At 54.0% G+C, this 22,907-nt stretch overlaps 1 protein-coding gene and 1 long non-coding RNA gene across 2 annotated transcripts; one reads left to right on the forward strand and one right to left on the reverse strand.

Moving 5' to 3' along the window:
- Positions 1-1,593: 1,593 nt before the first annotated feature.
- LIF (LIF interleukin 6 family cytokine) lies at positions 1,594-7,996 on the forward strand. Its single transcript, XM_010359549.2, has 3 exons — positions 1,594-1,768; positions 3,508-3,686; positions 4,364-7,996. The coding sequence occupies exons 1-3, from the start codon at positions 1,750-1,752 to the stop codon at positions 4,772-4,774; spliced, it is 609 nt and encodes a 202-aa protein (XP_010357851.1). The 5' UTR covers positions 1,594-1,749; the 3' UTR covers positions 4,775-7,996.
- On the reverse strand, positions 7,905-9,295 carry LOC115892939. The gene is made up of 3 exons (XR_004052891.1): positions 9,219-9,295; positions 8,676-8,806; positions 7,905-8,499 (listed from the first exon to the last, which is right to left on the reverse strand). It is a non-coding gene; the product is annotated as an uncharacterized LOC115892939 (long non-coding RNA).
- Positions 9,296-22,907: the final 13,612 nt, after the last annotated feature.

A 22,907-nucleotide genomic window follows, 5' to 3' on the forward strand; every position in this document is an offset into this window, starting at 1 on the left:
GGTGGGTCTCCTAGTAGTGTACGTTGACCCCAGAGCAAGTGTATAGGAGCAGTAAGTGCCAAGTGGGACCCTCCATGGTCCCTTAAAGAAGAGACAAGGTGTGGGGTGGGAGGCAGGAAGGAGGAAGGAGAGCCAGTTCGGGAAGTGCTAGCTGGGATAGGCAGTTTTATCACCTCACATCTGAGGCCCTGCTGGGAGAGAATGGGGGGGCAAGAGCCTAGATAAAGCAGGGTGTGTGTGTGGTGGGGAATGGCAGCAGGCACCAGGGCTCGTCCTGGCACGATGAAGGAGGAACGCGTGGCTGGGCAGGTCCGGGATGTGGCAAGAGGCAGGAGCTGGGGGCATGGAGGATGGGCGAGGGGGTGGTGGGGACCCGGGCAAGGCTGCAGGAGCTCCCTGGCCTTGGAAAACCAACTTGCACACCTTGATCTCAGGTCAGGGTCGGGCAGAAGGGCTGGGAAGGGGCCCCAGGGGACTAAATCCTCTCCTGGTACTGGGGGGGGTCCCCTGGCAGCTTTAGAGACGGCATGGCCCCAGATGACGGCATGCTGTCTGGCCAGCGCGCCCGCATCTCGTAGAGTGTATTTATTTTCACTTTTCTGTTGCCTTTCTTGGAGATGTCCCTGTGCTCATTTTGCCCTGCTCCCCACTACTCCTTCCTGCCCTTCCTCATTCACAAATCGCCTGGCTTCAGAAGACCCTCTAGAAGCACTTTTTGGGGACCTCCATCATTCTCTGAGGCTGAGCTCCAAGGGGCTTCCAAGGCAGGTCTGGAAGGGACCAGCCACTTCTGTTTCCCCAGCCATCAATCAGCACCCTGAGGAGGAAACTGGGGTATGATTTCACCAAGCCTCTCTCGGTCCCACTTCAGAATGGAAATGCTGGACCCCCTTCCCAGAAGCACCTTCCCAGAGTGTCCCGACAGAACTGAGTCACAGCCACCCCTACCCCCATGTCTTCCGAGCTCCTTCCCCAGCCTCACAGGTACAGTGGTCAGCAGGGCCAGCACACTGGTGGTGTCTGGAGGCCTGACCCTCTGGGGCCCTGGGCAATGCGTTCCCCTCAGAGCCCCTTGGAGCCCAGTGGCAATGGGCAGATTGGCGGAGGCTACCTCTAGGGTGGCTTCCAGCGCCCATGTTCAGTTCCACTTTATGACCGTCTAAAGTCCACGCCGGCCCCGGCCCCTCCTCCTGGAGCCTCCTTCTCAGCCAAGCCCCAGCCCTCCTCCTCCTCCCACTGCCCCCCTAAAGCCCCCCAACCAGGGGGCACAGAGACCAGTCTCCATCTGCTAGTCCAGACTCGCTACCTCCCCAAACCCAGGTGAGTCAGGACCGTCTGGGGCGCCCACTGCTGGGACCCCTGCTGACTCGGCCAGGGGCCCCCTCCTGGCGATGCCCATCTTCAGACAACTCCTGGGACAAACCAGGCAGGAAAACCGCAGGGCGTTTTGTCGAAGGCTTCATTATAATTTTATCAATCAAATTCTTAGAAGAGGGAAAAAGTCTGTTCTCCCCACCCTCCCCCCTCACTTGTCCCCCCCCCTTCACTCTCACTTTCTTCCATTCATAATTTCCTATGATGCACCTCAAACAACTTCCTGGACTGGGGATCCCGGCTAAATATAGCTGTTTCTGTCTTACAACACAGGCTCCAGTATATAAATCAGGCAAATTCCCCATTTGAGCATGAACCTCTGAAAACTGCCGGCATCTGAGGTTTCCTCCAAGGCCCTCTGAAGTGCAGCCCATAATGAAGGTCTTGGCGGCAGGTAAATACACCCGCCCCGCGCCGGCTTCGCGTCCCCGCTGCGGGGCGCGGCGGCAACTTGGGGCGCTTGGTAGCGCGAACCGGACGCCCACCCGCCGCAGACACACGGACGCTTGGGGCGCCCGCGCAGCCACCGGAGGCGCGGGGTGGCGGCCCGGAGCGAGCGCGGGCACATGGTCCCAAGCACCCCACGCCCCGCGGCAGGTTGGCGGCGAGGGAGGGGGCGCCGAGCCTTCCTCCTCCTCCTCTTCCTCCCCCTCGCCTTCTCCTCCTCCTCCTCCTCCTCGCTCCCAACACTCTCGCTGGCTGCTCTTCCCTCTGCGCTGTTTCGCAGATTCACTCTCCCTCTCTCTTTTTCTTTTCTTTCTTTCTTTCCGCTTTCTCCTTTCCAACCGCGGTCCCGGGCTGCTCCCAGGGAGGGGCGCGGGCGGCGAGCAGCTTGCAAACTCCGGCCTGGGACGGGAGCAGGTGCCGCCTCCATCTGCTGGTGTCTGGAAGCGTGTGGTCTGCGCTAGGTGAGATATAGGGGTGTGGCCCCCCTCCCGCAGCCACCCCGGGGCCTCAGCACTGCCTGGGGATGCTGGGACGAACAGGGGACCCAGGAGAAGTGAACTTGAGGCTGCCCTCGTCCCCGCTGTCCCAGCATGGGGGATCCGGGGGAGGTCTCCAGCCTCACTCACCCGCTGACCCCGGCCCCCACCACCTTCAGATGCCCTTCTGCGGAGCCCTGGAAAGGCGTCTAAGTGGGCTTGGGGGAATGGGGAGAACAGGCCCCCCTGGGGGAGGGGCAAGCCAGGACATGTCGGGACAGCTCCCAGCTTTCCTGTCACCTTTCACTTTCCTTCCTCCCCGCCCACCCGACTGCCTGTGACCTTTTGCCTTTTCTCTCTCCTGGTGCACCATTTCCTTTCCCTCCCTGAGCCGGTGTGTGTGTTAGGGGGGAGGGGAACCCCGGGACAAGGGACAGCAGATGAATCGGGAGAAGACATGGAGTCAGGGGCTGTCCAGAGCTGGGGGAGCAGGGAGTTTTGAATGATGATTTGGGGATGGGGAGTGGGGACAGCCAGGCAGAAATGGGGTGAACCTGAGTGAGATGGGGGACACTAGGGAAGGAAGAGATAGAGGATGATGGGGACGGGGGCAGAATCGGGGGCAATTGGCCAGGGAGCCAGAATCAAGTGGCAGGTTTGGGAGGGAGACGAGGATCAGCTGAGGACTCCTCCCCACTCCCCCATGCCCCGTGGTCCCCATGGGTGCCTGACTTGGGAGATTTGGGCTGCAATGGACCAGTGAGTGGGAAGCGCTGCTGAGGAACCTGGGCCACCCTGGGAGGTGGGAAGCAGGGATCTCCTTACTGGCGCCTGCTGGGCCTGGGGCCTGGTGCCTTCCAGTCAGAGGGCCAGGGGGCCTTAGGGCCTTTGCCTTCCTGAGGGAAAGGGTGGGATGGCTGGGAGTCCCTCCTGGACCCTGCACCCTTCTGGTGGAAATGGCTTGCGTCTTGCCCTCGTCTTAATGTCATCCCAGAAGAGAGCAGGGAGAGCTAAGGTAGAGAGAGGGCAGCAGAGAAACACACGGAGTGACAGAGTGAAGACTAGGCCCCAGGAAGACAGCTGCAGGTGGTGAGGAGGAACCAGGAGTCCTCTCCCATGCGACCCTTGCCAGACCCCCATCCGGTGTGCCATGACCCCAGGCCACCCTTCCCTGCCTTTCTACTCATGGCTTCTTCCTGCCTGTCCCCAGGAGTTGTGCCCCTGCTGCTGGTTCTGCACTGGAAACATGGGGCAGGGAGCCCCCTCCCCATCACCCCTGTCAACGCCACCTGTGCCATACGCCACCCATGTCACAACAACCTCATGAACCAGATCAGGAGCCAACTGGCACAGCTCAATGGCAGTGCCAATGCCCTCTTTATTCTCTATGTAAGTTACCCCCGAGATACTGACAGGAGATGCCAGGGAGGGGGCTTGTAAATATCACTAGGGGGTGTCCTGATCTGGGTTGAGGGCACCTTTTGGGGCTGGAAGGAGAGAATGGCTTGATTAAACCACCCGCAGACTCCTGCCACTTCCTGCCCACGCTTCCCAGGGAAGCTTCCTCAGGGTGCCCAGTGAGCAAAGGGAGAGCTAGGTGCAAAGGTGGGGGCCTGGCACTTCTTGTCTTGTGATTGTCCTGCTGCAGGGAGGGAGGGATGGAGGGGAAATGCGCGTGAGGCACCAGGGAGATGCGGTTGAGAGGCAGTGGGCTGTGGGTGCTGGGCGTGGAGGGGCGCCCTGGAACATCGTGAATGCAGGGATGGAAGTACTTGTGTGTGGTGCCCCAGCTGGGGCTAGACACCGAGTTTTCCCTTCTGCCCCCTTAGGGTGGTGATGATGATGATGATGACTGCGTGCATGGCTTAGGCTTTGATCTTTACCAAGGACACTCACACTACAATTACTTTTGGCTCTCATGACAATTCTAGATGCTTACAGGGCAAGGAGTTGGGTTCTCATGCGCTAGATGGGGAAACTGAGACTCAAGAGCTTGCCCAAAGGGTTGGCGGCAGGGCTGGGACACAGACCCCTGACTCCCACGTCACCTGCCCTCTGCCCCTTAGTACACAGCCCAGGGGGAGCCGTTCCCCAACAACCTGGACAAGCTGTGTGGCCCCAACGTGACGGACTTCCCACCCTTCCACGCCAACGGCACGGAGAAGGCCAAGCTGGTGGATCTGTACCGCATAGTCGTGTACCTCGGCACCTCCCTAGGCAACATCACCCGGGACCAGAAGATCCTCAACCCCAGTGCCCTCAGCCTCCATAGCAAGCTCAACGCCACTGCTGACATCCTGCGAGGCCTCCTTAGCAACGTGCTGTGCCGCCTGTGCAGCAAGTACCACGTGGGCCATGTGGACGTGACCTATGGCCCTGACACCTCGGGTAAGGACGTCTTCCAGAAGAAGAAGCTGGGCTGTCAACTCCTGGGGAAGTATAAGGAGACCATCGCCGTGTTGGCCCAGGCCTTCTAGCAAGAGGTCTTGAAGCGTGCTGTGAACTGAAGGATCTCAGGAGTGAGGTCCAGATGTGGGGGCCTGTCCTAGAGTGGCTGGGGCCCAGGGCATGGCTAAACCCAAATGGGGGCTGCTGGCAGACCCCGAAGGTGCCTGGCCAGTCCACTCCACTCTGGGCTGGGCTGTGATGAAGCTGAGCAGAGTGGAAACTTCCATAGGGAGGGAGCTAGAAGAAGGTGCCCCTTCCTCTGGGAGATTGTGGACTGGGGAGCGTGGGCTGGACTTCTGCCTCCACTTGTCCCTTTGGCTTCTTGCTCACTTTGTGCAGTGGGCAAACTACACAGTCATCTACAACAGCCCTGACCACAGTGAGACAGCAGGGCCCTGGGGAGTGGACCAGCCCCTGGCAAATGATCACCATCTGTGCCTTTGCTGCCCCTTAGGTTGGGACTTAGGTGGGCCAGAGGGGCTAGGGTCCCAAAGGACTCCTTGTCCCCTAGAAGTTTGATGAGTGGAAGATAGAGAGGGGCCTTTGGGATGGGAGGCTGTCTTCTTTTGAGGATGATCAGAGAACTTGGGCATAGGAACAGTCAGGCAGAAGTTTCCAGAAGGAGGTCACTTGGCATTCAGGCTCTTGGGGAGGCAAAGAAGCCACCTTCAGGTCTGGGAAGGAAGACACTGGGAGGAGGAGAGGCCCCGAAAGCTTTGGTGGGTTCTTCCTTCTCTTCCTCGTGATCTTCCTTACAGCCTGGGATGGCCACGGTCTGATGGCTGAACCTGCAGCAGGGGTTTGTGGAGGTGGGTAGGGCAGGGGCAGGTTGCTAAGTCAGGTGCAGAGGTTCTGAAGGACCCAGGGTCTTCCTCTGGGTAAGAGTCTGTAAGGAGGGGCTAGGGTAGCTCAGAGTAGCAGCTCACATCTGAGGCCCTGGGAGGCCTTGTGAGGTCACACAGAGGTACTTGAGGGGGACCAGAGGCCTTCTCTGGTCCCCAGGGCAAAGGGACAGCAGAACTTGAGGTCAGGGTCTCAGGGAACCCTGAGCTTCAAGCGTGCGTCTGACCCGGAATGATTTCTATTTATTATGATATCCTATTTATATTAACTTATTGGTGCTTTCAGTGGCAAAGTTAATTCCCTTTCCTTGGTCCCTACTCAGCAAAATATGATGATGGCTCCAGACACAAGCGCCAAGGCCAGGGCTTAGCAGGGCCTGGTCTGGAAGTCGACAATGTTACAAGTGGAATAAGCCTTATGGGTGAAGCTCAGAGAAGGGTCGGATCTGAGAGAATGGGGAGGCCTGAGTGGGAGTGCGGGGCCTGGCTCCACCCCCATCCCCTACTGTGACTTGCTTTGGGGTGTCAGGGTCCAGGCTGCAGGGGCTGGGCCAGTTTGTGGAGAGGCCGGGTGCCTTTCCGTCTTGGTTCCCGGGGGCTGGTTCACACTGTTCTCGGGCGCCCCAGCATTGTGTTGCGAGGGGCACTGCTCCTGGTTGAAATTGTGCCCCCTGGAGCAGTGGGCAAGACAGTCCTTGTGGCCTACCCTGTCCCTGTTTCTGTGTCCCCATGTTGCCTCTGAAATAGTGCCCTGGAACAATCCTGCCCCAGCACCCAGCGTGCTCCCACACAGCAGGGAAGCTCCTCCGGTGGCCCAGACACCCATAGAGGGTGGGGGGGCCTGGCTGGGCCAGACCCCAGGAAGGTGGGGGAGACTGGGGGGATCAGCTGCCCACTGCTCCCAAGAGGAGGAGAGGGAGGCTGCAGACGCCTGGGACTCAGACCAGGAAGCTGTGGGCCCTCCTGCCCCACCCCCATCCCACTCCCACCCATGTCTGGGCTCCCAGGCAGGGAACCCGATCTCTTTCTTTGTGCTGGGGCCAGGCGAGTGGAGAAACGCCCTCCAGTCTGAGAGCAGGGGAGGGAGGGAGGCAGCCGAATCAGGGCAGCTGCTCAGAGCAGTGTTCTGGCTTCTTCTCAAACCCTGAGTGGGCTGCCGGCCTCCAAGTTCCTCTGACAAGATGATGGTACTAATTATGGTACTTTTCACTCACTTTGCACCTTTCCCTGTCGCTCTCTAAGCACTTTACCTGGATGGCGCATGGGCAGCGTGCAGGCAGGTCCTGAGGCCTGGGGTTGGGGTGGAGGGTGCGGCCGGGAGTTGTCCATCTGTCCATCCCAACGGCAAGATGAGGATGTGGCTGTTGAGATTTTGGCCACGCTCACCCTTGTCCAGGATGCAGGGGCCACCTTCCCCTTCCTGCTCCATCCGGCTTAGCTTGGGGCGGGCTGCACTCCCCCAAGATGGGCTTCAAGAAAGACAAACTTGCCTGGAAACCAGAGTTGCTGATTCCACCCAGTGAGCCCCGCTGACTCGCCCATCACCTCATCTCCCTGTGGACTTGGGTGCTCTGTGCTGGGACCACCTGGCGGCCCTGGTGGCCCTGGCTCTGAGTCGCTCTCCTGCCCAGCCTGGACTCGGACCCATGGCACCCATCCTCAGTGCTCCCTCCAGATCCCATCCGGCAGCTCGGCGTCCACTCTGCACAGCATCACTGAATCACGGAGCCTTTGCGTGAAACAGCTCTGCTGGACCAGGAGCTGAGTTCCTCTTCCCTTTTTATCTGCTGGTGTGGATCACACCTGGGCCTGGCCAGAGGAAGAGAGAGGGACAGTCATTTTGTAGTTTACCAAGAGAGACGTCTCCAGCTCTGGGCCCTTATTTATTATTTAAACATTTTTTTAAAAAGCACTGCTAGTTTACTTGTCTCTCCTCCCCATCGTCCCCATCGTCCTCCTTGTCCTTGACTTGGGGCACTTCCACCCTGACCCAGCCAGTCCAGCTCTGCCTTGACGGCTCTCCAGAGTAGACATAGTGTGTGGGGTTGGAGCTCTGGCACCCGGGGAGGTAGCGTTTCCCTGCAGATGGTACAGATGTTCCTGCCTTAGAATCATCTCTAGTTCCTCACCCCAATCCCGGCATCCAGCCTTCAGTCCCGCCCACATGCTAGCTCCGTGGGCCCACCGTGCGGCCTTAGAGGTTTCCCTCCTTCCTTTCCACTGTAAAGCACTTGGCCTTGGGTGACAAATTCCTCTTTGATGAATGTACCCTGTGGGGATGTTTCATACTGACAGATTATTTTTATTTATTCAATGTCATATTTAAAATATTTATTTTTTATACCAAATGAATACTTTTTTTTTTTAATAAAGAAAGATAAATGAATAAAGAATCTACTCTTGGTTGGCTCTCCGGAGTGTACTGATGTGGGGAGATGGGCTGGAAGGGTTGGGACTATCACTGTCCTGGGCACCACCCAAGTAGGACTCAGCGAAGAGCAGAGGAGGGTGGGGGAGGGGCACCCGGCATGGGTGGGGGCAGTTAGGTGGTATTTTGGCCAAGACAGAACAAGGTGGGTGGTGTCTAGATCATGGGGGGCCCCCAAGGAAAGAGACGGATTGTTCCGAGGTAAAGGGGGTGCCGGCCGCAGTGGGTCACTCCTGTAATCCCAGTACTTTGGGAGTCTGAGGCAGGTGGATCGTTTGAGCCCAGGATTTCGAGATCAGCCTGGCCAACATGGTGAAACCCTGTCTACAAAATATACAAACATTAGCCAGATGCTGTGGTATGCGTCTGTGGTCCCAGCTACTCGGGGTGCTGAGGTGGGAGGATCCCTTGATCTCAGGAGGTTGAGGCTACAATGAGCCATGATTGCGCCACCGCACTGCAGCCTGGGTGACAGAGGAAGACCCTGTCTCAAAAAAAAAGAAGAAGAAGAAGAAGAAGAAGAAGAAGAAGAAGAAGAAGAAGAAGAAGAAGAAGAAGAAGAAGAAGAAGAAGAAGTAGTGCCGTGTAATATCTCAGCTCGTTCCCCCCAACTCCTCGCTTAATCTCATGGGATCCCCAGGAGTTGCCATCCCCACATACCAGAAGAGGAAATCGAGGCTCAGAGCCATGAAACCACGTGCCCAGGGGCACCCGAAGTGTTTAGGGCCAGTTAGGGCCACTCCTTCACCTCCAGATCACATAATCTTTCCCCTACATGAGACTTCGAGGACCTGGAAGATACCAGCTGCCAAGGTCTCTGTTGCCCAGGAATGACCCGTTGACCATTCAGAGGGACGTAACAGGACAACTCAAATGGCCCCAGAGCGGGAGGAGACAGGTGGTCCTACTCAGAATCACACGGCACACTGGGGCCAGAACCAAGGAGGACTCTGCCTGCCCTGATTCTGTCCCTCTTCCCGCTGCCCACTTGGGAACCGAATCCCCTTCCACTGCAACCTTCTTCCCAGCCCTCTGCCATCCCTTCCTGGGGGAATTCAAGGTCAGAACTGGGAAGCCACAGACACTGAGACTCTGGAGCGGCCCCAAATGTCTCCCTGCTCTTTGCTCTGGGGTTTGGGTCTGGGGCTCCCTGAGTCGAGATTTATTTCGGGGGTCTGGGCAATGTTTCTGAGAGTCACCTACTTGCTTGAATATTTGTAAGTGTCACCTCCTGTGCCGGGTTGCAATACCTTCTAAAAGCTCACAGGCTGGGAGGGACAATGAGGATGTATGTGATGGATGAGGCACATAGAGGGCGGTGAGGCCACGCTGGGGATAGCCTCGCTCTGGGAGTCAGCAGGGGGCTCGGGCTATGTTCCCCTCTCCTCTCTGTGCCGTGAAGGGACTGCATTCAACAACATGGCGCAACCTTCACCTCACCTGGAAGCTGATTAGCAGTGCGGAATCTTGGCCTCACCCCCAGACCTGCAGAATCAGAATGTGCACATCAACAAGATCCCAGGAGACTCATGTGCACATTAAAGTCTGAGAAAGGCCACCCTGTGCTTTCATCTCTCATTCCTCAGGAGTCCCCCACGCCAAGTGCAAATGGCCAAGGGCCGGGAAGGCAGTAGCTTGGGAGGGAGAGGCCGGCAGGCCCACAGCTGTTTCTGAGTCTTCCCCTGAAGTCTCCCACCCCAGTCTCCGGGAGGCTGGCTCAAGCCCTGGGCCACACCCCACAATGTCCTCCCCCGCCGCCCAGGGGTGGAAACACCCCTCCCCTCTGCTCAGAGAGACAAGGTTGAAGCTTTTCAAAAGCAACCTTTACTAGGAAACTAGAGGAAAACAAAACCAATGGCAAAACACAGAAAGGTGGAGAATGACAGCAATGTCCTGGGTGGCTGGCTGGGGGGGCCAGGGCCTGGGGGTACTCCCTGCCTCTCTCAGTCTGGGAGAGGGCCCTGCCCTGGCCAAATAGAACAAAGGACTGTTAATTGGTTATTGGGTCACCCTCCAAAAGAGAGGCAAAAACAATCACTTTGTGGGAAAAAGTGGGAGAAGGGAGGTGTTTGCTTTGCTGGGAAGGCCCTGCCCCTGAGGCCAGCCAGGATCCTGGGCCTGGTGCTCCCTGATGCAGTCCTGTGACCCTTTTAGTGAGCTCAGCTGTCTTATCTTGAAAATTGCAAGAATCATCAGTGACGAATGCCATCTTATCTACTTCGCAAGGTTGTCCGAAGGAATTACAAGTAGGGAAATAGAAATGCCTCGTGAATTCCGCTCCTTCAAGGGTGCAGATGGTCCAAGCGGAATGCGTCTCAGACACCTGGTGCCCTCTTTGCAGGGGAAGGGGCCACTCTCTCCCAGTGAATGTGGGAAGGAGGATTCTGACAGCCCTGAGTTCAAGGTCGGGGCCAGGTGGATGGGGAGGAGCCGAGCCTGGCAGACAAATGTCCTAGTAGCTGTCTGATCCCCTCATGGTAACTTGAGTCTCGGGCCCAGAGGATGCCTTGAGAGAGAGGCCCCTTGACCCCAGGCATGTGGTAGAGCCAGCGGGGCAGCCCTCTTGCCCAGCCGGCTCTCAGGAGTTCAACAGGACATGGCACCACCCTTCCTCCGATCCCAAGAGAACAACTGCCAACAGCTACCCACAGGATACATAAGCCCATGGGCTCTATGAGGCCCTACATCTTACAGTTCACAAAGCATCTTCTCACCCATCACGAGATCCTCCCAACTACTCAGTGAGGCTGTGGCTGGGTGACTCCCTCTATTTCACATAAGGGAACTGAAGCCCAGGGAGGCAGAGGGTACCCTGACATCACTCAGCTTGTGAGAGATGCTGTTGATGTTTCCTCATCTTTATGGTCAACACCATCCACTCACCTGGTCAAGGCCCTCTGTGCACCAGGCGTTAGATCTACAGGAGCTCAAGAGTTACTAGCAGAAGAAAGAGAGTCTCCTGGGTAACCTCCATTCGAAATTCAAAGATAATGCAGGATGGGAATTCATTTATTTTGCTAAACAATCACATTTTCAGCAATAAATATTAACATCATAATGGAACCACGATGTATTTATTTCCCTATTTACAGTCCTCTTTATTCCAAACAGCATGTAAAGCAGCTTATAGCAGAAGGTACCTAATGAAAATGCTGATAAAATAGAGAATCAGGATGAGCGAGGATATAAACAGAGTGAGAAAACTAAGACCACAGAAAGAAAGAAAATAAATGTTTCAGGTCACAAGGGGCCACATAATTGCATGGCTGAGCTTCAAAGTTGGCTCTGAGATTCCTGGCAGCCGAAAGAAAAATGGAAATGTGATCTTGTTATGTGATTCTCATAATCAAAAAAGAGGAGTCTCAGGGAAAGCAGAGCCTGTCCTGGGACTGGTTTCGAAAGGGAGTTTCTCCCTAGAGACTCATGGGGGGACAGGGGTGATGTGACGCCCTCTCCTCCAGCCACAGCCTTCTGCACAGGCATGTGGATTTTTGGAGGGCTGTTTCTGCAGCCATCTTTGCCAAAGCTGGTGCCCAATATCCAATGAAGTTTGCTATGATTTGAATGTGTCCAGCAAATTTCATGTGTTGGAAACCCAATCCCCAAATCCATATGTTGATTGGTGGTGGATCCTTTGGGAGGTAATTGGGATTAGGTAAGATCGTCAGTGGGGGGCCCTTATCATGCGGACTGGTGGCTAGAAGAAGAGGAAGAAAGACCTGACCTAATGTACACACCAGCTCTCACCATGTGACGTCTTCTGCCACGTCATGACACAGCAAAAAGTTCCTCACCAGATGCTGGTGCCATGTTTTTGCACTTCCCAGCCTCCAAAACCATGAGTGAAATAAACTTCTTTTCTTTAAATTACCCAGTCTGTGATATTCTGTTACAGCAACTGAAATGGACTAAGACAGAGTCCAATGAAAGGGGTCCTACAAGGGCCAGGAGGATACAGGCACAAACTGGGGCTTTAGCCTGACTAAGGGTGGACTTTTGAAGGTGGAACAGGGACTGAGTGTGCCTCAGAAGCTTCTGCCTTGACTCCAGTAGTTTAAAACACTTTTTATTGATGAAGGACTTCCTCCCTCTGGGAAGAGTCTGCAAATGCCATGAGGCAGGGGCAGGAAGGAAGGCAACATGACTGGGGCAGGAAATTGGGGATCAGTTGCCTTAAGTCTGCTTCATTACAAGGCCACTTGGGTCCTCTAGGACCCAGGCAGAAGTCTTTTCCTGGTCATTGGCTTTGGCATCCAGGACATTTCTCAAGCTTCCTCCTGCCCTAGGAGAGGCCTCAGCTTGAATCCGTCCCTTTGACTTGGGGAAGCACCACCCTGCTTTGGAAGCCAAAAATTTCAATTATGAGGACGCGGTCAAGCCCTGCCCACTCCAGCCAAGAGTCAATGACTGGGGGAGAGGGGAGGGGATGTGAAGAGAGAGTGTCTGGGGCTGGGGGGTGGGTGAGATGCAGAGAGAGAGCCACAGCCGCAGACACAGACAAGCAATGGGATTGGGGGCCCAGCAGGGGTTAAACCGAGCAAAAAACCACCAGCCAGAGGAAAATATGTGCGAAGCATTTTTGTAATTCCTAGCGGATCGGTCCAGCTCCTGCCCAGACGGTCAATGAATCAAAGCCGGGATGGGCCCTACCTGTCAGCAGGCTCTTTCCTGGCCCACTCACTCAGGCCCCACCTCCCAGCGAGCCAGCTGGCACACTCCCATTTCCCTGAAGGACTGTTCTTTGCAGATGGGTGAGAAGCGTGCCATAGGCAAGGCCCAGGCACTGGCGGCCTGTGGGTCCAGAGCTCTCAGCCTCCTCCCCTCCCTGCTTTCCCTGCCCTATCTCAGACAGGAGCCTCACCTGCACCTCCCACTGAAGGGGGTTGAATGGTAACCCCCCAGAAAAGATATAGCTGAGTCCTAATCCCCAGAATGTGACCTTATTTGGAAAAAGAATCTTTGCAGATGTAATTCAGTTAAGGATCTTGAAGTGAGATCATCCTGGATTTCTGGGTGAGCCCTAAATGCAAGACAAGTGTCATGAGAGACACAGAAAGGAGAGAAGAGGAGAAGGTCATGTGAAGACAGAGGCTGAGATCGGAGTGATCAGCAGCAAGTCAAGGAACGCTTAGGGCCACCAAAAGCTGGAAGAGACAGGGAAGGCTCCTCCCTCAGAGCCTTGGAGGGAGCACGGCCCTACTGACCCTTTGATTTCTGACTTCTGGCCTCCAGAACAGTGAGAGAATAAATGTCTATTGTTTTAAGCCACTCGGTTCGTGGTAATGTGTTAGGCAGCCTTGGGACACAAACACACCCATATCTTTCCAAGACCTATATGCTACCTGCACCAAATGTGTCCAAATCAGCCTCCATGTGGCTTGGGCTATTCCCTCCTCTGTGTCCTGGACTCGGCCTGCGCTGCTGCAACAGCCTTCAGACCCATCCCCCTGCCTCGAGCCTTCCAGTCTGACTGAACCATCTCCTCACTTCAAAAGCCTTTAAAATGCCTGCTCAAGCTGCTGACTGGGTAAGGCCAACTCCTTGTGGACCTAGTTCCCAACTTCAAGGCTAACTTCACGTGTGCACAGCCTGGGCAGCTGCCCAGGGCCCTCATGCAGGAATTCTTAATGGTTTTTCAACAAGGGGCCTGACATTTCCATTTTACAAAGCATGTAGCTTGTTCTGTCCAACGGAACCTCTGGGCTCACCTCCCTCACAACCGCTTCCCTTAGGCCATAGTGGTGGCTTGGAGGTCTGTTAAATGTCACAGAACCTTTGTTTAGACTGCCCTTTCTCCTTTGCTATGTAGAAAATTCTGATCCTTCAAGGGCCTGTTCAAATGTCACCTCATCCATCAAGTGCTCTTTGCCTCTTTCAGGTTTGACTCTCCTAAGTCCATCTGAACTTCAATTGCAGGTTTCTTTTTTCTTTTCTTTTTTTTTGGAGACAGGGTCTCACTGTGTCGCCCAGGCTGGAGTGCAATGGCGTGATCTCGGCTCACTGCAACCTCTACCTCCTGGGTTCAAGTGATTCTCCTCCCTCAGCCTCCCAAGTAACTGGGACTACAGGCATGCACCACCACCCTTGGCTAATTTTGTATTTTTAGTAAAGAGGGGGTTTTGCCATGTTGGCTAGGCTGGTCTCAAACTCCTGACCTCAAGTGATCCGCCTGCCCCTGGCCTCCGAAACTGCTGGGATTATAGGTGTGAGCCACTTTACCCGGCTAATTGCAGGTTTCTCCTGGGCTCTAGAATTCACCAGACTCTTCCTTTATAGAATCATGTTTCATAAGGACCTACTGTTTATATTGGCCCCTACTATGCACAGAACACATGATATATACTTTATGTAGGTAATAGCAATAACAGCTTCCATTTATTAAATGCCAATGCCAGGCTACACTAGGTAAAATGAATGGAGCACAGGACAGTTGTGTCTACACCTCTGGGAGCTTAGAGATGCAGAACATTTTTTGTTTTTTGTTATTTTAGAGACTAGGCCTCGTTCTGTCATCCAGGCTGGAGTGCAGTGACACAATTATAGCTCACTGCAGCCTTGAACACCTGAGCTCAGGTGATCTTCCCACCTCAGCCTTCCTAGTACCTAGGACTATAGGTGCACACCACTGAGCCTGGCTAACTTATTTTTTGTAGAGATGGGGTCTCACTATGTTGCCCAGGCTGCTCTCAAATTCCTGGCCTCAAGTGATCCTCCCAACTTGACCTCCCAAAGTGCTGGGATAACAGGCGCGAGCCACCACACCTGGCCAAAATATGGAATCTTGGCCCAACTTCAGACTGCTGGTTTGGAATCTGCATTTCACTGTGATTCTCAGGACATTGTTCATTTCATCAGACGAGAGCTGGTGTGCAGCACCCAGCACAGGGCCAGGGCTCTGACACACTTGGATTTGAATCCTGGCTTTATCTTTTCCAGCTGTGGGAGCTTAGGCAAGTTTCTGAAATTCTCTGTGCCTCAGTTTCCTCATCTGTCACATGATAGCCATTGTAGGAAGCAGATGTGATGATGCCCGCCAGGCTGGGTAAGCAGACCGGGCAGCGGCTGAATGTCAGTGACCAGTCTGCCTCCTCCTACGCTGCCCCCAGGGCTGTCCAATCTTGATCGTCTCTAAAACTCTCATAAGCCCTTCCACATGGAGTAAGGGGAATCCTAGATCTCTTGGAGGCTGCAGAGAAAGTACAGAGATGTGTGGGGGTGTTTTGTCTCCCCAGCCCCCAGAGTCCCCCACTCAGTTCAGCCTGCCACATTCTCTGCTTGCCTCCCCTCCCCCATTTCCCCCACAGGAGGTCCAGCTTCCCAGCAGCAGGGAACCCCCCAAGGGAGGCGCTGAAGGAGGGGGAGCCAGGCGTGAGGTCAGCCCCACGTCAGCCCCTCTCCCTTTCCCCACCGTGGTTGGAAGAGGCCGCTGAGCGGGTGCCAGCCATGGGGGAGGTCTGTCCCTTGCTCCCAGGCCAGACCACAGGCAGCCATGTTGGGCTGCAGCCAGGCCGGGGGGAGGTGTACTCAGCCCCCAAGCTCCTCTCTGTCTGGCCCTCGGGACCCCTCCCCGACCCCAGATCCAAGCAGCCGCCAAGGGCTCTTCCAAGCAGGTGAGGTCATTGTCTCCACCAGACCAGCCTGACGCAAGGAAGTCAGCCACCCACGTGGCAGGATTCATGCACCCCAAGTCCTTTCTCCAAACCACCTCCCCTGCTGGCAACTCTGGGGCCCCCACTTGGTTCCCTCCAAGGGGTCTTCAGGAATTGGCCCCAAGCATCTGCTGGGGGGAAACACAGCTGAGCAGGGGAAGAAAGAAACATGGAAAAGACAGATTCTAGGACCACCCTCCACAGTCCACTTGGGTCCATGAAAAGAACAAGCTCCTGGGGTGACCCGGTGCACAGGCAGGTTCAGGGACCTGTGACTTCGAGCATCGTTTGCTGTCTACGGAACAGCAGGCTGCATCAGCTGGTGTTCATCCTGTGCCCACAGAGATTTTTATCATGGCTTGGCTGAGACTAACCCTTCCTTCTGCTTTTTAGGGTTTCCCGATAATGCCTGGTACCATTTTGGGTGCCCAGAATGTCTTTGCCAAAGGCCTGGGAAGGTTCGTGGCCTCTGGAGCAGAGGATGAGTGCAGGTTCCCTGGTGAGCCCTTGAGGATATTCAAACCTCAGGGAGTCAAAATCACCAGTTCTCGGTCAGAGGCGATCTTGCTTCCAGTGGACGTTTTGCGACGCCCGGAGACAGTTTTGGTTGTCTTGCATAACCGGTGAGGTACTGCTGGCATCTAGAGAGTGGAGGCCAGGGGTGCGGCTAAATATGCCTCAATGCACAGGACAGCCCCCTCCACCGCCAAGAATCATTTTGCCCAAAATGTCAGCTGTGCCGAGGCTGAGAAGCTCTGGTCAAAGGAATCCATCAATTAACCTACCACCTCTCAGCATCTCACCTGCTCTCTGATTATGGTGATAAAGAAGACAGCCGGGCATGGTGGCTCACATCTGTAATCCCAGCACTTTGGGAGCCAAGGCTGGCTGATCACAAGGTCAAGAGATAGAGACCATCCTGGCCAACATGGTGATATCCCATCTCTACTAAAAATATAAAAATTAGCTGGGTGTGGTGATGCGCGCCTGTAATCCCAGCTACTCAGGAGGCTGAGACAGGAGAATTGCTTGAACCCAGGAGGCGGGGGTTGCAGTGAGCTGAGATCATATCACTGCACTCCAGCTTGGTGACACAGCGAGACTGTCTCAAAAAAAGAAGAAGAAGAAGAAGACAAGAACAAGAGCCAGCTCTCTTGAAACGGACTGTGGGGCTCCTCGGCCTCTGACCCCTGTTTGTGTGCATATATGCTTGCAAACACACTTATGCACACTCACGTGACAGCCCAAGAGGCCAATGACAACTGCAAGTTCATACACAGAAGCTTTAGGCAGCCCCTGGATAGCTCAGTGGGTAGGAAGCTAGGAGGCCTTTCCTCCTGGTCTTAGGCAGCCTCCCCCTTGCTGTGCTCTCTGGACATATCCCTTCACCTCTCTGAGACTTGGTTTTCATGAAGTGAGGCTGGTGTAAGAGGATGCAGGCTTTAGAGCCAGACTGCCCTGGGTGTGGGTCCTGGTTCTGTCCCTGACCGGCTATGGGAACCAGGACTCCTGACTTTTCTTCTCTGAGTTCCCATTTCCTCATATGCAAAGTGCAGACCCTGTGTCTCATCTCACAGGGCTGCTGGGAAGACAGATGGGCTAATACAAGGAAGGCACCCAGCCCGGTGTTCCTGCACTATAGAGCATTCCATAATGGCAGCTTTCTTTCCTATTACTGCGAGGTTCACACCAATCCAGTTATGCCCAGGGATTTGCACACTGCTACCCACCAGGCTCGGGTTGCAGATAAAATACAGGACACTAAAGTTCAAGTTTAACTGGCTGTCCTGAATTTTGATTTGCTGAATCCATCCAGCTGCCTGTTTTTGTAAAAAAAAACTTTATTGGAACACAGCCACACTCATTCGTTTACATATTGTCTCAGTTTTTTTGGTGTGTATTATAATAGAATCAAGTAGTCACGACAGAGACCTTGATGGTCCATGAAGGCTAAAATAGTACCTAATCCTTTACAGACAAAGGTTGCTGAGCCCTGGTCTATGTCTGGAAATAATTGCCTGAACGTGGTGGGGTGTGTATCTGGGTCCCATGGAGTAAGTGTCCCCTCTTTTGGGTGGTGGGTAGAGGAGAGGTGTGTAGAGGAAGGTGGGCACTCTGAGTCATCTTAGGAACACAGCCTGCAAGTGACCTGGCCTCGGGATACAGGGGCCTGTGTTCTTTCTTTTTTTTTTCCTTTTTTTTTGAGATTGGGTCTTGCTCTGTTGCCCAGGCTGAAGTGCAGTGGCATCATCACAGCTTACTGCAGCCTAGACCTCCTGGGCTCAAGCAATCCTCCAGGGCCTGGGTTCTTGAGCTAATCCTTTGCTGACTTTCAAATGACTCCGACAGTCTTTTCCGCAGTTCTTTTTTTTTTTCTTTTTGAGACGGAATCTTGCTCTCGCCCAGGCTGGAGTGCAGCTGTGCGATCTTGGCTCTCGGCAACCTCTGCCTCCTGGGTTCAAGCGATTCTCATGCCTCAGCCTCCTAAGTAGCTGGGATTACAGGTGTCCGCCACCATGCCTGATTATTATTATTATTATTATTATTATTATTATTATTGTATTTTTAGTATTTTAGTAGACATGGGGTTTCACCATGTTGGCCAGGCTGGTCTCAAACTCCTGGCCTCCAGTGATCTGCCCACCTTGGCCTCCCAAAGTGCTGGGGTTACAGGTGTAAGCCACCACACCCAGCCTTTTCCCCAGTTCTTACTTCCTTTTTTTGTTTGACAAATTATATTTATATATATTTCTTTCTTTCTTTTTTTTTTTTGAGGCGGAGTCTCACTCTGTCACCAGGCTGGGACTGCAGTGGCATGATCTTGGCTCATTGCAACCTCTGCCTCCTGGGTTCAAGTGATTCTCCTGCCTCTGACTCCCAAGTAGCTGGGACTACAGGTGCCGGCCACCACACCCAGCTAATTTTTGTATTTTTAGTAAAGACAGGGTTTCACCATGTTGGCTGGGATGGTCTCGATTTCTTGACCTCATGATCCGCTCACCTCGGCCTCCCAAAGTGCTGGGATTACAGGCATGAGGCACCACATCCGGCCTGTTCCACAAATATTTATGAACCGCCTACTATGTTCTAGATGACGGCTGGATGCAGGTTTCAGTCCTTATGTACACAGGGTAGTATCAGTGGGTGACAGAATGCCCTGGAAGAGGACACTATCCCAGAGCCTGGGGAGGGGCTGATTTAGATGGGTGGGCGGGAAAGGGACATTTGAGCAGAGACCTGATGGAGGAGCCTCAGTTTCCCCATCTGCTGCTGCCTCCTCAGGGCTTCCAGGGCTGCTTATGGCAGGAACAGGTTGGCTCTGGCCAACAGACTGCATTTCTCACAAACGCTTTAGAGTAAGACCCCTTGGAGAGGTCACTCCCATGTCACCCTCTGATCCTTGGAGGGGCTGCCACCTGGTGGGGAAGAGGGTGGGACCATGGGAGGTAAGCGGTGAGGAAAGGGGCAGGGAGGAAAGGACCAGTCCTGACCATGGTCAGCAGCACCCTCCCTTCCTTCCTGTGTTCACAGAAGGGGCATCCTGTCCCGAACCCACAGCTGGCCAGGCGGACCTGACCCCAGCCGGAGGGCTGTGCTGTGTGGGCTTCCTGCAGGGTGTAGCTCGGACCCCCTGGACGGCCAGTTGCCCTTGGCAAAATGGGCCAGAGGCTTGTTCCCAGCCTCAGGGAACGGCTTTGACGGGCCCCTCCAAGCCCCTGATCCGGGTGCCCTTGGAGGTAGGTGACGGCCCAGACCTGTGTGGTGGAGGGTGGTGGGGTGACAGCGGTCAATGCATGGCCCCCGAGGCCCCCCGAATGCCAGGCAGCATCGTTTCCTGCTCCAAATTCTCTCTTCTGCATAGGAGTTCTCTGGTTTTCTGTAGATGAGTCTCTTCATCGACAGCAAATTTTCTGCTGGAATAATCTGGTGAACAAATTGCCAACAATGATGGCATGAGGCCCTGTCGGGGGTGCCGGTGGCTCCATGGAAACACCACTAGGTCACACATTTACATTTTAATTGGGGCCTTCAGTGCCCTACGGCAAACGAGTGACTAATGGTGGAATTTTAGGCACCGGGGAACATGGGGAGTAAGGCGCCTTGAAATACAGCACATACTTAAAAAATCATCCCTTACAGGTGAATAGGGCTTTGGCGTTTACTAACATAAAACTCATCTCATCTCATCGGCATTCATTGACTTCATTCCATAATAGTTCTACTGGAAAGGCAGTTCTGTATTTTGTTTTGTTTTGTTTTGTTTTTTTGGAGCAGGATCTCACTCTGATGCCCAGGCTGGAATACAGTGGCGCCATCACAGCTCACTGCAGTCTCTCTCTCTCTCCCTTTTTTTTTTTTTTTTTTTTTTTTTGAGATGGATTCTCGCTCCTGGCGCCCAGGCTGGAGTGCAGTGGCTCGATTTTGGCTCACTGCAACCTCCACCTCCCAGGTTCAAGCAGTTCTCTTGTCTCAGCCTCCCAAGTAGCTGGGATTACAGGCATGTGTCACCACACCCAGCTAATTTTGTATTTTTAGTAGAGATGAGGTTTCACCATGTTGGCCAGGCTGGTCTCAAACTCCTGACCTCAAGTGATTTGCCCACTTCGCCCCCCCAAAGTGCTGAGACTACAGGCGTGAGCCACCACACCCAGTCACAACTCACTGCAATCTTGATCTTCCAGGCTCAAGCAATCCTCCTGCCTTAGCCTCCCCGGTAGCTGAGATCACAGGTGGTTACCACACAGCCATTTTTTTTTTTTTTTTAATTTGTAGAGATGGGGTCTCACTATGTTGCCCAGGCTGGGCAGTTCTTATTTTAGACTTTCATTCAAGTAGTCATTCAGTATCTGGCTCTGTGCCAAGTACTGAACCCTAGGGCGGAAACACAAGATCCCTTCTACAGAGAGGCTATGTGGTTACTATAACACATAAGATAACTATTGGATAGGAGGCAGCAAGGAGAAAATGGAGGCCCAGAGAAGTGGTGGGTGCTCTCGCAAAGATCATGCCTCCCTACCCAAGCCTCCTCACTCCCGGCCTGTGCTAGCATTGCCCAAAGTGAGTTGTGTTGCCCTCCGTTCACAAGGCAGTGCACCAGCATTCAAAGAAAAATCCTGACTTTACATCGAAAAAGTTTGGGAAATAGGTTAAACAAAATGAGAAGAAGTGTTTGTTGCAGGACTTATTAGAGCCTTAAGGGCAGTCAGGTGGGGACAGAGTATGCAGCATGTCTGTGGACTCTTTACCAGCAGCCCTTTCAGGACCACATTCCATGGACACTGGGAAATGCTGACCCAACCACCTCCTTTAACATCTTTTTTCTTTTCTTTTCTTTTCTTTTTTTTTTTTTTTAATGAGACAGAATCTCACTCTGTCTCCCAGACTGGAGGGCAGTGGTGCTATCTTGGCTCACGGTAGCCTCCACCTCCCAGATTCAAGTGATTCTCTTGCCTCAGCCTCACGAGTAGCTGGGACTACAGGCATGCACCATCATGCCAGGCCAATTTTTTGTATTTTTTTTTTAAGCAGAAACAGCATTTCACCATGTTGGCCAGGTTGGTCTCGAACTCCTGGCCTCAAGTGATCCACTCGTCTTGGCCTCTAAAAGTGCTGGGATTACAGGCATAAGCCACTGCGCCCAGCCTCCTTTAACATCTTCAGTAGCTTTCTCACAGGCTGCCACCTGCCTAGCCCACACCAAGGCAGGCGCTGGCTAGATTGTGACTGCAGACCTTTCTCCTCCATCCCTCCACGTCTCCCCTGTGACTTGGGGTTCTGGAACAGAAGGGAAATTGACCAGGCACTGTTCCTCTTGCCCCAAATTGCAGCTTCATCCCACACCTGCCAAGCAAGGGGTTGGAGCTAAACTCTGGGTACTTGGCCCATGGCACCCTCAGAGGGGTCCCTGCAGAGGCCTTACCCACCCCGGCCTCCCCAGGCCTGGCCCAGGACACAAGTCAAGGGTGGGGCCGGAGCAATCTTTCTAAAACACAAAGCGGCTGACGTAACTCCTGCTTAAACCAACCATGGCTCCCTCGTACCCTCAGGACCAAGTTTGAATCTCAGCCTCATTTTCCCCTGGCTTCCTGCTTTCTGCTCCAGCAAAAATGAACCGATTGTGTCCCTGGGAGATGCTGCGTTTATTCCAGCTTTCCTGGGAAGTCCTTCCCATCCCAGGCATTCCCCCTCACTGGTTTTATTCTTCCTTAGATGTGACTCAACTCAGGTGTCTTTCTTGGGAAAAGTCCCCAGGCACTCCCAGGCTGGCCTCTCCCCGACAGCCTGTGAAGTGATCTTGTGAGTATCCACCTCTCCAGCAGGACCACAGACTTCCGTTCTTCTCCCCGAGGCCTCAGAGTCATGCTGGTGCCCACAAACATATACTGACTCCTATGTGTCAAGGCTGTTCTGGACACATGGGGTTCCCAGGGGGACACCATAGACCCACAGATTGACTGTGTGACCTTGGGCAAGTTCCTAGAGCTCTCTGTGCCTGTCTTCCACCTCTGAGGAACAGGCTTACTGTGAGCTGAGAGAGGTTCGACACAGAACAATGTCTGGCCTGCATGAAACAATGCACGTATTGTGCTCTGATGGCAATGGTGGTGTTGGCACAAGAATCTTGGGGCTCCTGAGGATCCCTGTGTCACTGACTGGCTAGCTTTGGGCAAGAGCCTTTGTCCACCTGAGCCTCAGCATTCTCAGCTGCAAAATAAGGTTGTTGAATGGCTGATCCCCATGTAGGTTCAACAGTACCCCCTCCCCAGCCTCCAAGATACGTCTACCTCCTGGAACCCGTGAATGTGACCTCATTGGGAAAAAGGGTCTTTGTAGATGTAAGTTAAGGATCTCTCAATGAGATCATTCTGGAATATCTATGTGGGTCCTCAACCCACAGAAGTGTCCTTATAAGACAATGACAAGTGTCCTTACAAGAGAAAGGGAGAGAGAGGCTTGAGGCATGCAGGGGAAAAGGCCAGGTGAGGACAGAGGCAGAGGCTGGAGTGAGACAGCCATAAGCTCCAGGGCACCTGGAGCCACCCTCCAGAAACCACCTAGAAGAAGCAGGCAAGGATTCTTCCCTGCAGCCTCGAGATGGGTGCGGCCCTGCTGGCACCTTGATTTCAGACTTCTGGCCTCCAGAACTGTGAGTGAATAAATGTCTGTTATTTCAAGCCACCCAGTTTGTGGTAATTTATTATGGCAACCACAGGAAACTAATACAACCCCTAAAGGGCTCTGC

The sequence above is a fragment of the Rhinopithecus roxellana genome, chromosome 13 (genome assembly GCF_007565055.1).
Source record: "Rhinopithecus roxellana isolate Shanxi Qingling chromosome 13, ASM756505v1, whole genome shotgun sequence".
NCBI classification, from domain to species: domain Eukaryota; kingdom Metazoa; phylum Chordata; class Mammalia; order Primates; family Cercopithecidae; genus Rhinopithecus; species Rhinopithecus roxellana.